The sequence below is a fragment of the Ruditapes philippinarum genome, unplaced genomic scaffold (assembly GCF_026571515.1).
Source record: "Ruditapes philippinarum isolate M1 unplaced genomic scaffold, ASM2657151v2 ctg13427_1_1_1_1, whole genome shotgun sequence".
In the NCBI taxonomy this organism is placed as follows: Eukaryota; Metazoa; Mollusca; class Bivalvia; order Venerida; family Veneridae; genus Ruditapes; species Ruditapes philippinarum.
In genome coordinates this window covers 1-15,300 of record NW_026852867.1, presented here as the reverse complement: position 1 = coordinate 15,300, position 15,300 = coordinate 1, and the positions used below count along the sequence as shown (strand labels likewise).

At 32.2% G+C, this 15,300-nt stretch overlaps 1 protein-coding gene across 1 annotated transcript; it reads left to right on the top strand.

Moving 5' to 3' along the window:
• Nucleotides 1-2,942: 2,942 nt before the first annotated feature.
• LOC132726828 (uncharacterized protein CXorf38 homolog) lies at nucleotides 2,943-15,260 on the top strand (the record flags this gene model as incomplete). Its single annotated transcript, XM_060712211.1, has 4 exons — nucleotides 2,943-3,068; nucleotides 11,024-11,615; nucleotides 14,112-14,270; nucleotides 15,127-15,260. Coding segments are annotated over exons 2-4 (866 nt in total), but the record flags the coding sequence as incomplete, so codon positions are not given.
• Nucleotides 15,261-15,300: the final 40 nt, after the last annotated feature.

Below are 15,300 nucleotides of genomic sequence, written 5' to 3'. Positions count from 1 at the left end.
GCATTTTAGAGTTATAAATACATTTTGAGCACGTTATAAGATGTATTAGTAACGCAAACATTCTAGTTAAATACCCTTTGTAGTCTAGACATTTTACAATTAGACAAGGGAGACATTTGTTCAGTTAAAGATTACCTCCTCTGAACCAAATGAATTACCTGGCACGAAACGTTCGAGATAAAGGTTATCGAGATATCATGTAAAGATTTTACACTACAGTCTTTCTCTTAGCGCCTTTCTTTCATTGACATCTTTGTAGTCACCTTTGAACATAAATAGCAAAAACTAATGTTTAAATGTAGATTGAAATATATTTTACAGAGAAAATACAACAGATAATATTCACGAGTAAAATATACGTTTCACGTGCAATATATACAAATGTTCGATCTTTCACGTGTAAAATAAACAAGATTTTTATCTGTTGACATTATTTAATGTATTTTTCACGTCAGGTCGCCTTCAAAAAACATTACACTCTTAATAAGACTCGGTATTACTAGTATCTTATCTGCGATGTTACATATACATTGGTTTAGACCTACTGCAAATGCAATATTTATCTTCAGTCAGAATCATCCAAGTGGATTCCCATTCATTCAGTAATACTGTTTATTAAATAGCTGTTACCTGTACTGAAATTCCATCCTATTCTATAGTATTTTATTTTCCAATGGAAATTCGATCTATACTAGTTTCGTCAATTTGAGATCCAGTGTTGTTTTTTACAGATTTTTCTCTTGATTTTCAGTGCGACGGTAGACGATTTTGTCAATAAGTTTTAGTTTTAACTCTATGTCAGGACATTATTAGATAATTTGATTTACTTAAGCATTCAGCAGTAACATTTTTTTACACAAATACAAAGTAATTTAAAATTTTATCATAACAATAATTTAAAAGAGGACACTTATCTAGTATATTTTTGTATGACCTGATTTTCATTTTACAATTTATTATTCACGTGATAGATAACAAAGTCATATTGTGATATTAGCGCATGCGCTGTAAAATTGTGTATAAATATCGCAATGGCGGAGTTAAGTCCTGGATTAAATAATATATACTTTACGGACAGTATGTGAGATATTTACGGTAAATATATTTTATTTATTTTTATCAAATAATGTAGCTGGTTAAATTATCTTGATGGATAACATATTAAAATGTTCGTAAAATCTGTTTTGCCGAAAACGAAAGTAGGAGAGGGCCAAAGTGGGCGTTTTCTAGCCTGTAGAACAATACATATTGGAAAATAAAAGCTCGTATTTTGATTAAAAATTTTCTACAGGAAGTTAACATTGCTACAATAACATAGTTTTAAATTTTATAGATTTTTTGCATGTTGAAATTAAATTATTTTCATATAAAAATACGAAGAGAAATTAAGTACAGTCCAACCCCGGAAGAGCAAAACCCATTCAAATACAAATATTTAGGCTGTTCTTGAAAAATGTTACAGTTATAAAAGTTTACTGTGGGGAAAATTAAAACTGCCTTTGTCCTTGTTTTTTTTTAACAATCTTAATACATTCGTCTATAAATTTCTCTTTCAACTCAATGCCACTTACTTGATATAAATAGATTGCAAAGTAAACGGGCTTTGTTGATGTCAAATCGGATGGCAGTTATTTGTATTGTTTATTAGAACGTTAACGTTTAAATATAATGCCGAATCAATATTTGATTAAGATTGGTAAAAATAGTTATTTTTTATCCTGTGTATGATCTTACGTCGCAACATTCCAAACATTTAATCGGGAAATAGAAATAACGATTTAATGTAAATTGTGCTGATTGACATGTACATATTAAGTAAAATTAACTCTACTTTAATGCAAATTTGTTAACTGGTTATGGACGTACGCATAACGTCCATGGTTGACAGAAAAAATAATGTACAAGGGGTTAAAAATAGACAAATTAGGCCGAAACTAGAAAGAGAAACCAGAAAAACATGTATTCAAATTGAACCAATATCAAAATAAGCATCGTTTGGATATTTTTACTTAGAGTTTTACGAAAATTGCAAAATAATATAGCTATATTACTGTATGTGGCTGAAACATATCTATCGAGGCAAACTATAAAAAATACCAGAAAAAATATGGGGCTTTTACTTTTCTAATTTTGATAGATTCAACGACAGTAATATAACATCACCAATAGGAAGAACATTAAAGGCTATTAACAAATATCAACTGCAATAAAAATACTGATAAAACGATGTTGCGGTTAGTTGTTGCTCCTTATTAAGACAAAGATTCGAATAAAATTATTAAGCACATATCTGTGCCGCTTTTGCGAGTCCGTAAAATTAGTATTATACATTTATGCATACATTGTGTCATGGTATCATTTCCGCTATACAGAGAAATGTAAGCGTTACACTATAGTCGCGTCATTGGAAAATGATTCTTTTTCAGTATGAACACACTATTATTAAAATTGAATTATCTCCTTTCTCCACCATTTGGTCTGTTCTGTTCCTGTATGTTGTTGTCAGGGGAAAGGGGTCTTTGGTCCATGAACGCCGATATCTAATGTTGATTTGTCCTAATATTATGTTAGGCGTAACGGATGTAGCGGGATATTTCTTTTTTTTTTGTTAGTCAATATTGCTTTAAGGAATTTAATGATTCATCTGGCAAGTCGTCAGCGCAGAGAAATATTGATATTGCTAATATTATTTTAGATCTACTTTTGTTCAAAATTCATCTCGAATGCCACATTGAACTGATATTTTAAATTCCGTTTCCATCGGGAATGATTCCTTTACTGATAGTGTCAATTCGAGTATTTTAAAAATATGTACTGGATAACCAGTAGCACGGAAGTCGCCCATTTAAGATAATTCTATCATAAGATAAACAAAGAGGACAAATATTTAGTATATTTTTGCCGCGGCCTGATTTTCGTCTAACAATTAAGTAGTCACGTGATTGATAAAAATTTCATCTTGTGATAATGACGCATGCGCTTTAAAATTGTGTGTCCATATCGCAATGGCGGAGTTAAGCCCTGGATTCAATGATATAAACTCTACGGAAAATATATGAGTAATTACGGTAAATATTGATTTTTTATTGGATGATAATTTTATCAAATTATGTAGCTTGTTAAACCATTACCCATCTTGATTGACATCATATTGAAATGGCCGTAAAATGTGTTCGTCGAAAACGAAAGTAGGAGTGGGCCAAAGTGGGCGTTTTTAATACCTATACAGAAATGGAAAAAAAAATTCAAATTTTCTTCACGATTTTAACGATGCTTCTATAACAATTATTTATATATATTTGATATGAAGGTTATAATTGAATAATTATTATATCAAAACATGTAGAGAAATTAGATACAGTTAAACCTCGGTAGAGCAGAACTCAATCATATACATCATAGACGAAAATTAACCTTGTTCCTGAAAGACGTTGTTTAAAAGATGTTAAGCTTATTGTAAAGGTTCACTTTAGGGAGAATTGAAATAGTTGCTGTTCCTGGCTTATTATAAAATACTCCCTTATAAATTTTCCAATAAATTTCTCCTTAAAGTCAAGGGCAAATATTTTATATAAATAGATTGAAAAGTAAAGCCCTTCACATCATGACATTATTGTTTTTATATGCCCGAAAGAATTGCCCGTAAGCAATTTGGTTTCCGGAGCATAACTTAAGTTTCAATTGGCCCACAGTATTGAAACTTCATAGGATGATTGTCCATATTGGGTAGCAGATCCCTATTTATTTTGGGGTCACAAGGTCAAAGCTCAAGGTCACTATTACCTTAAAACTAAAACTAAAAACAGTTTCCGGGGCATAACTTAAGTTTCATTTGAACCACAATATGCAAACTTCAAAGGTGGTTGTTAATACTTTATTTAATTCCCATGTCTTACAAATGCTTCATCTTTACTAAAACAAAACACTTTCGGGCATATAATGCTCCGCCTCGCGGTGCTCTTGTATATTTATTCTATACTTTATGTTCGGCAGTGCTACAAGTCGATTTCCCTGCATATAATACTTGCAACTACAAAGTTAATCCGGATATTACCGGATATTAGTTATGCATAACTTTTAATGCTTGAGCAACAGTTTGTAAAATAAAATAAAAATCTCGATAATGTGGAATTAATTATTTAAATATTTTACCTTTATATTCATTTTATTGAATATATATGATTTCATACTCAAGGTAAATATTGATTTTTTATTGGATGAGAATTTTATCAAGTTATGTAGCTTGTTAAACCATTACCCATCTTGATGGATAACATATTAAAATGGCCGTAAAATGTGTTCGTCGAAAATGAAAGTAGGAGTGGGCAAATGTGGGCTTTTTAATACCTATACAGAAATGCCAAAAAAATCTGTTTGTTTTTGTTATTTATTTCAATTTCCTACACGATTTTAACGTTTATACAATGGCAAATATTTATATTCTTATTTAATATGCATGTTGTAATTGAATAATTATAATATATAAAAAATTACAGTGAAACCTCGGTAGAGCGGAACTCAATCATATAAATCAAATACGAACGTTAAGGTTATTCATGAAGGACGTTAGTTTAAAGATGTTAAACTTATTGTAAAAGTTTACTTTAGGGATAATTGATACTGTTGCTGTTCCTGGCTTATTACAAAATACTCCCTTGTAAATTTTCCCATAAATTTCTCCTTAAATTTAGGGACATATACTTGATATAAATAGATTGAAAAGTAAAAGCCCTTGACATGATGACAATATTTTCTTTTTTTATTTATTCTATTTTTTTATGTTCGGCAGTGCCACATGTTGATTTTTCTACGTATAAAACTTGCAACTACAAATTTTGTCCGGATAATACCGGATATTACAGGATATTAGTTATGTATTACTTTTTATGCTCGAGTGGCAATTTGAAAAATAAAAAAAGTTCCGAATCATGTATATACCAACTATTTAAATAATTTACTTTTATATTCATATTATTAAATATACATGATTTCATACTCAAAGAAATAAGGCATTGATACACACAATTACAGACATGCTGATCTGATTATGACAAACCATACATTCGTATATAATAATGTCAATAAATGCTTAAACCGTTTTATAGGTTTTAGCTTTAGCCATTATGTTGATTCCTAGTCTACGTAAGCCCATTATTTTGGTACATGCTCCAGACTTTATGTTTAATATGCTTAGGTTGATATGTTGATTCATACTTAGCCTACTTTATCTGATCATGATGTCATGATGTCATTATAATGATTTATTTATTTCACTGCAGTGGTTAATGTTCAAGCAAATTTGTTTCTTTTCAAACGAACTCATCCTTAATTAATATTAATGATTTATGGATTGCCAATACGTGATTTTTTTTGTAAAACATTAGCATTATTTTGCTGCCAACTTATAAAGACTCCCAACAAGCTTGATATTTTTATTCTATATCTTCCTTAATGTCTTGCGAGGCAAAATTAGTTGCTTATATTCTGGCGATCCTCGCCAATTATTATTGTATGAAATATATAAACTACAACATTTGAAAACTTTTATCAATTCAACTCGTTTATCTTGTATATATATTTAAGCTTTATCTGGTTTTCATTATCTTATTTCCATTCAAAATGGCGGGATCGAAATGTTATCCTATTCAAAGGGGTTTTCAATACTCATACGCTTACACATTTATTATTTTTAAATATTGACACATCACTTTAATTTTATTTTGTTTTCAATTACAGGTTTAAATATAATGCCAAAATAATATTCAATTCATATGCGTCTAAAACGTTCTTTACTTATCCTTTGTGTGATTCTCTGTCGCAACATTTCAAACATGTAAAGTTACTTCAACTTTATGCAAAGTTCTAACGTCATATTAGGTTAAGTTTTTGAAACATTCCAGTTTACTTTGGTCAGTGACAAAAGTAAAAAAAAAAACAGATTTAAAACAACAAGCCCTAATAGAAATATTTTCATTAAGCTTAACAAGTCCTCGAGGACGACAATAAATCTGCGAACAGTCGCGTGCATGTGGTTTTAGCGTTTTTGTGACGCAATATATACAAGGGAGGACAATACCGGCTCTAAGAATCCGACAATCACTTATTCAGAAATGATAAGCCCCGATTTATGCGTTCGTCCGACACCTTAGTCAGAACTACTGGGTTTCGTGTGACGATCAATTTTAGCCAGTTGTACAATCATTGGGGACCTTTTGTTTGCAAAAAATGTCAAAGGGTTAAGTAATATGTCAATTTTTTATGTGTGGAATCATGGTGCATAGAATATGTTTTTGTTCTTTAATAATCATGAAATACTCCCTCATATATTTCCCCATCAATTCCTCCTAAAAGAAAAGGACAGGTACTTGATACGAATCGATTGCAAAGTAAAAGTCCTTCACATGATGTCAGATCGGCTTGTGTATATAATAACTATTTGCTTCTTTGAATTCGGCAATCAACAGGTTGTGTTCTTTTCCTATGTATAACACTTGCAATGACAATGACTGTTGGGATATTAGGATAAAAGTAATGCATACATTGCTTTGTTTAAGTGGTAGTTGCATACTGTGATAAATAAATTTTTTACATAATGTATTCATCCGACATCTTGTGCATATGTTACCTTTATCTTCATCTTCAAAAGTATTTATCATACTCGAGCTGCATACTTCAGTCGTTATCATTAATTGATTAAAATAGTGGTTGTGACTGATAAACCTTGAAAAAATGCTTTACAACGAGACACAATACTATGTTAAAACAAATAAACAAATCTAAACATAAAGAAATTTGGTCGGTTTTGGTATCAATTTCAAATAAATTGGAGATACTTCTTAAACGTACTGGTGTCATATAAGAGATAGTCTCGATCTAAAATTCGTGTAGTTTAAGCAGCAAAGAGAAAACAAACAAGATGTAATATGCACAATCTACTCAAAGATTTTACAAACCTTAAATTGTACTGAATGTACATGAATAAAATAGCACTTAGGCATAAGAGAACAAGATAGTCTATCACTTATCCGGAACTTAAATTCTTTTTTTGTCTAAAATTAAGACAGAAAATATCAGGCATTTTTATCTGATAATGACAAATCATGAATATATGCTTATGCAACTATGTTAGTAAATGCTTAAGCCGTTATGTGTGTTCCAGCTTTTGACACTATGTTTTCTTTTGTGTGTTTCTTTGCCCAGGCCGTAGGTTGGTTGATGCTTGAGCTGTTATGTTTTTTATTCCTACGCCGTTATATTAGTTGATGCTTGAGCCGTTATGCTTGTCTAATCTTAAATTACTATGTCGGATAAAATAAAGGTCATTTTATATTTACATTATTCAGAACAATATTTATTCTATTGGACTCGTACATTATTCAGAACAATATTTATTCTATTGGACTCCTACATTATTCAGAACAATATTTATTCTATTGGACTCGTACATTATTCAGAACAATATTTATTCTATTGGACTCGTACATTATTCAGAACAATATTTATTCTATTGGACTCGTACATTATTCAGAACAATATTTATTCTATTGGACTCGTACACAGCTGCAAAACCTATATCAGACTCAGTAAGATCCTCCTACAATATAGATTTGACAGCTGTGTACTCGTTCAATAGAATTCAGTATTGTACTCTACAATGTAAAATTCGTTTCAAAAGGAGTTTAAGGAAAAATTGCCATATTTAAGGGAGAAAAAATAATGCAGATAAATTTATCTTCTTAACATGGGCAACTTCCCTATGATACATATTTAATAAATAGAGTAGAAGTATTCTGATTTTGATGGAGAGGCTATAAATACATATTATATTTTGACAAATAAGCATTTATAAATAGTAAACTTGTATAGGTGTAACATTTTTAAAATGTTACGTTCATTAACATACTACATATAGCTCCTAGCACTTATTTTAAGTTTAAACTTATTATGAAGGCAAATAATTCCAATTTTTCATCCTTGATGTTTATTGAAATTTGTTCGTTTTGGAATCTTTATCATTAATTAAAATCAGACGAGAGCTTACATTCCAGCGTTTAGACGCACTAATGACTTTTCTGTCATGCAGGTGCATTATAATACAGATTACATATGATATTCCAGAAATGTGTTAAAAAATGTCTTGCAGTGATTTAAAGATATTTAAGCAGGATATTTTGATATATGATATTCTTATATTGGCAATTATATTTATTTATTCATTTCCAACTGTATATTAAACACAGATAATTTAGCTCCATCATATTAAATAAGACACGGAACAAAATAATGAATTAAAACAAAAAAAAATAATATGACATTGAGTTGCCAAAAACTTCTACGTAAAACATTTTGGAATCACTCCAATCTGAATTTGTTCTATTAAACTTGATATTGTCCTTTTAAACATAGAAAATTAAACATTCAAGAAAAAGTCGGAATCTGTACGGAATCTTACACCTTGATAACACTACATAAGTAAGGATTTTTTAAACATTGGTTGGTAAGGTAACGCTAAACAGTTTAATGTTCGAAATCTTATTATAAATTTAATATATGACGTTTTATAATTCCTAACCATTTATTTAACATTTTCTCATTTTCTTGATGAATTGTTGTTGCATATACATTGTATAAATCTATTTTTTAGAATTTGTTCTGACATTCAATGTTTAAGCCTCGAGTACATGACTTTATCTTGGCTAGATTATCTTGTAGCAAACTAAGAAATAGTAGCCATGAAATCCTTTATCTTTCTTTAAATAAAATAAGGATCTGTTAAACAAGTGTATGTTTTAATTTGTTTCTCTACAAAGTTCAAAGTCATGTTAAGTCTCTTGATCGGCATTCCACACTAAAATAACTTGTTATCTACCAGTTCTAACTTACAATCTGAGCAAGTTTGATGACTGCATAAACTGCAAAAGACGGTGCTTGTACGTAACTTGGTGCTAGGTGGGTGAGATATGTTAACAAAGAGTGAATATGCTGCTTTATATGTTACAAGGTGGGTGAGATACGTTAACAAAGGCTGAATATGCTTCTTAAGACGGTGCTAGGTGGGTGTGATATGTTAACAAAGACTGAATATGCTGCTTTAGACTGTGCTATGAGGGTGATATATGTTAACAAAGAGTGAATATGCTGCTTTAAATGGCGTTTGATGGGTGAGATATATTTACAAAAGACTGAATATGCTCCTTAAGACGGTGCTAGGAGGGTGTGATATGTTAACAAGACTCAATATGCTGCTTTAGCCGGTGCTAGGTGGAGAGATATGTTAAAATGTTAACAAAGACTGAATATGCTGCTTAAGACGGTGCTATGTGGGTAAGATATGTTAACAAAGACGGAATATGCTCCTTTAAACGATGCTAGGTGGGTGAGGTATATTAAAAAAGACTGAATATGTTGCTTTAGACTATACGTGTGTGTGACTATATGTTAAAAAATTTCGGGGGGGGCATAATTATAGTCGTCGGGTTGACCGTCCGTCCGTCCGTCCCAACTCGTGTCCGGCCCATAACTTAGTTATTTGAATTCGGATTTTAAAACTATTTCACAGAAATGATCACCATATTGAGACGACGTGTCGCGCGCAACATTTGGGTCGCTACCTTGAAGGTCAAGGTCACAGCATGACCTTGCATCAAAATTGTGTCCGGTCCATAACTTAGTTGTTTGAAGTCGGATTTTAAAACTATTTCACAGAAATGATCACCATATTTAGACGACGTGTCGCGCGCAACATATGGGTCGCTACATTGAAGGTCAAGGTCACAGCATGACCTTGCATCAAAATCGTGTCCGGTCCATAACTTCTTTATTTGAAGTCGGATTTTAAAAAATATTTCACAGAAATGATCACCATATTGAGACGACATGTCGCGCGCAACATTTGGGTCGCTACCTTGAAGGTCAAGGTCACAGCATGACCTTGCATCAAAATCGTGTCCGGTCCATAACTTCTTTATTTGAAGTCGGATTTTAAAACTATTTCACAGAAATGATCACCATATTGAGACGACATGTCGCGCGCAACATTTGGGTCGCTACCTTGGAGGTCAAGGTCACAGCATGACCTTGCATCAAAATCGTGTCTGGTCCATAACTTAGTTATTTGAAGTCGGATTTTAAAACTTATAATTTCACAGAAATGATCACCATATTGAGGCCACGTGTCACACACAACATTTGGGTCGCTACCTTAAAGGTCAAGGTCACAGCATGACCTTGCAGCAAAATCCTGTCCAGCCCATAACTTCGTTATTTGAAGACGGATTTTAAAACTATTTCACAAATATGATCACCATATTAAGACAACGTGTCGGGCCCAACATTTGGGTCGCTACTTTGAAGGTCAAGGTCACAGCATGACCTTGCATCAAAATCTTGTCCGGCCCATAACTTCGTTATTTGAATTTAGATTTTAAAAATATTTTACAGAAATGATCACAATATTGAGATGACGTGTCGCGCGCAACATTTGGGTCGCTATCTTGAAGGTCAAGGTCACAGCATGACCTTGCAGCAAAATCGCGTTCGGCCAGTAACTTCGTTCCTTGAAGTCGGAATTAACAACTATTTCACAGGGATGATCACCATATTGAATCAACGTGTCACATGCAACATTTGGGTCGCTACCTTGAAGGTCAAGGTCACAGCATGACCTTGCAGCAAAATCATGTCTAGCCCATAACTTCCTTATTTGAAGTCTGATTTTACAACTATTTCACAGAAATGATCACCATATTGAGACAATGTGTCGTGCACAACATTTGGGTTGTTTTTACACTTTGAACGTTGCCTGTGACATAACTCTGACACTACAAGAGGTATACCTTCCTGTGTCCAAAACCTATTCGGGGAGCATCACCCGGTTCAACCGGCTCTTGTTTCTCCCTGTAATTGATTTTTTTAGGAACACATATCATATTTACCCAGTATTTTGGACTTTGAATTGCAATTCAAGACCATAATTACTTATTTATATAAAATCTAACATAATACTTTTGTTTCGTTTGTATAGATATTGATAGAGTATCAGGATGGCACATCAACTTCATTTAGAGAAGGAAAAATACAGGCAGTGGGTAAAGGCTGGTTTAGGACTTGGATATTTAAAGGATGGACTGGTACCATTCTGTAATGACATAGCTGACCAACAACATAAGGATATCTTACAAACCATTCGGTCTACAAAGGCACTACAATCAAATGTGACATGTGGCAGCTGTCGAGTTGAAACTCTAAAGCCAGACCATAAGCCAGTAGGGAATGCTAAAAACAGAGATTGTCCTCTTGGGCAAGTAAAATGCAGCTGTTGCTGTAAGGGAAAAATTGCTTGTCCGAACAACATATGTGGCGCCATCTATGATTTTATTGTGCAGCATCATGCTTCCTCACCACCTGCACCTAACTGGAAAAACACCGATGCTCAACAGTGGGTGACAGACCCTTGGAGCATTTGTAAGTGTTTTATAAATGCTCCAGGGTACGAGGACAAGACATCAGCTGGGGAAACTGATTGTACTGGGTTATTAATTTTAATGATGAATAACCAGTATTTTCATAGCCACATTGGATGTGATGTTACAAAAGCAAACAACCTTTATCTAAAGGTAAATCATTCATGAAATAACTTTTACTTATCTTTTATCAGCTCTATTGTACTGTTAATGTTGTATATTCAGCATTAAAGTAAAAGAGAAAATAATATTTATACTCCCGCACAACAAAGTTGTAAGGGGGTATACAGGACTGACAGCTCGTCATCAGCTCGTCCATCCGGCCGTCGGTTTTTCCTTGTCTGCCCAATAACTCAAGATTCCTTTGACCTACAGTCTTTATATTTGGCAGTAGGTTAGGCATGATAAGTAGATGACCCTATTGAATTTGAGGTCACTGGGTCAAAGGTCAAGGTCACAGGGGCTTTTATTTCAATAAGTTTGTCCACTCAAATGCTGTCTAAAGTGATATTGATTTGGACATTTTCATATTTGAAGCATAAACATTATGTTCTCATATAGTCATCATAAAACACCCCAGGCAAAGGTGCATGAATGGGGGTATTCAAGTCATGCATTGGGCCAGTGGCAGTTTCAGTTTTGAGGTCAAAGGTAAAGGTCACTTTGATCTTTGCCACAAAAACATGTAGAATACATAATTTAGCAATGCAATGGCTTACTACCTTCAGATTTGGCAGGGGAGTTGTCCTTGAGCTTTATTCTGACAAAGTGGTATGCGGGGGTATTCACGCCATGACAGTGGCAGTTCTAGTTTAACTAAGAAGGTTGTGAAGTTATTCACCCCTTTAATGATTCACAACAAATGTATAAAAATCCACCAATTGTTTATGATAACAATTCACAAGGCTTGTGGTTAATATTTACTGTAAACATGTACAATTGTAGATTTGTATATAGAACTATTTGTATACAGGCCTATTTTTAGCTCGACTATACGAAGTATATGGAGAGCTGTCCTACTCGCCCCGGCCTCCGCGTCCAGATTTCAGATTAAAGTTTTGGTGCAGTAAAATATTTTTCAATATAACTTTGTCATTTCTTAAGGTATCAACTTCAAACTTAAAATATATGTTTCTTATCATCAACCACATCTTATGTGATAAGGTTCAGAACTCTAGCACCAGAATTTTCAGATTTATCTCCCCTTGAACTTAGAATTTTCCTCTAAAAATACTATTTTTTACAGTTACTTCTTTATTTGTTAAGGGATCAACCTCATACTTCAAATGTATGTACCTTATCATCATCCAAATCTTATGTGACAAGGTTCATAACTCTAGCACCAATATTTTCAGATTTATCTCCCCTTGAACTTAGAATTTTCCTCAAAAAATACTATTTTTTACAGTTACTTCTTTATTTGTTAAGGGATCAACCTCTTACTTCAAATATATGTACGTTATCATCATCCTCATCTTATGTGACAAGGTTCATAACTCTAGCACCAATATTTTCAGATTTATCTCCCCCTTGAACTTAGAATTTTCCTCAAAAAATACTATTTTTTACTGTTACTTCTTTACTTGTTAAGGGATCAACCTCATACTTCAAATATATGTACCTTATCATCATCCCCATCTTATGTGACAAGGTTCATAACTCTAGCACCAATATATTCAGATTTATCTCCCCTTGAACTTAGAATTTTCCTTAAAAAAATATTCCTTTTTACTACATTGTATAATTTTTTTAGATTTAAAGGTATCTACCTCAAACTTCAAATACTTATATATTCCTTATCGTCAATTACATTTTATGTGACAATGTTTATAACCCTTGAAGCAATATTTACAGATTGATCTCTTTTTGAACTAAGGATTTTCTTTAAGAAATATTATAACTTCTTTACTTTTTAAACTTCAAACTTCAAATATATCTTTCATATCATTACACACATGTTGTGTGACAAGGTTCGTAACTCTAGTGTGACTATTTCTAGAATTATTCCTCTTGATCTTGGAATTTATGTTAACAAATGTTTTTTTTTACTTTAACTTAATACATAATTATACATAATTGATTTTTCTTTCATTGCTTTGTCCTCCTTACTGCGTCCAGTATTTTATTAGTCGAGCTTTGCTGTCTCCTGTGACAGCTCTTGTTCCGTATCCGATGTGTCCAAATATAGGCCTAGGCATTCCCAATGCAAACTTTGTCCTTTTTTTCCCAATCCCAAAAAAATCCCTTTCCCGAAGTCAGTGATTTGAAAAAAGGTACAAACATTTTGTATTTGGTGTGGACGTTCCAAATGTTTCAGATATCTTTTAAATTCTTATCAGTTTCAGTAATATTTATTTAGCTTTGTTTAAAGAGTTTGCAAATCTTATATGCTGGCATTTTTTCCTCAAATAATAAATTTCACAATTATTTATTTCCTTATTTGAATAAAAAATTAAGTCTTAGACACAATGTCCCCAAATTTGCAATGAATATTATACATGTAAGAAAAAGGCCTGGTAAAATTTATGATTGCATCTTTTATGAAGGTAAGTACCTTAACAAGTGTCAACAAAACAATTTTGTTTGCTTAACAGTATAAACATGCATATGCATAGAACAATATTAAAACCTGTGTTTTCTATTCAATAGGTACGTCAGTATAGAAATAATATTTTCCACTCAAGCAGCATGGAATTAGAAGAAAGTGAGGCCAATTCATATATTGACGATATGATAGCAGTTTTACAAGATGGTAAAGAGCTATTACAACAACCAGATGCCCAGATAGCGGTGAAAAAACTTCAAGATGTAAGTGTAAATAATGAATTATATCAGTTTGAAATCTTTATGGAGTAAACTTAAAATGATTAAAGAGAACATGCCACATAATTCAGGACAAAGTTAAGGTAACAGAGTTTGAAGTGGTTATAATAATTCCCTTAAGTTAATTGATAAAGTCACATGAAAATATATATGTACCTATAAAATGTTAAATTATAAGCAAAAGAGATTTTAGTTTGTAAGGAACTTCTGAAATCCAAAAACTTTGAAATCCGAACAATATTTTGGGTACCGAAATTCTATATAATTCATACCTCTGAATTTTTGAGGACTTCTGAATTCTGATATTGTGGTAAAATTTGGATTATAGCAACACAAATTTACTTCCAACATCCAGACATTGAAAAGGGGTGTGAATGATTATTATACTTGAGATAATAAAACCTGCAAAATGTTTGTATCTCCCATTTTGCTGTGACCATAATTATATATCTTAACCCCTATTAGAATCTAAACATGTCAAGCATGTCAAATCCTTGATTTAAGTGTGAAATGAAGAAACTGAGAAGTATTAAAAGAATTCTGAAAACTTCTTATATTTGAACTTTTTGGATAGTCACACTGGTTGCATTGAAATAAATGAAGACAAATTAACAGAATAATGAAAAAAGGAGACTGATAGCCAGATACCTATACTACACACCCTCTTATAAGATTTAAGAATGCAACAGAAAAGTGTGAAAATTAACATAAAGAACAATTGAGGTATTTTTGAAATAAAACGATATTGCTTTAAAATATGTTATATGTAAGAGTGAAGTTTAAAAATCACATAGCTAATGTAGTCTTAAAGAAAATGTAACAAAATTGTTATTTTCATCAGCTGAAGAAGAAGGACTTCATTGTTACTACTGAAGGTTTTGAAGATATTCTGGGGCAAATCAAGGACGAAATGTCAAAAGTTTTGAAATCAACGGAAAATGCTGCTACTAAAGAAGAATATGAGGACCTGAAAAAGTAAACTCTCAGAGGGAAAAGTTGAGACTGAAAAACTTTT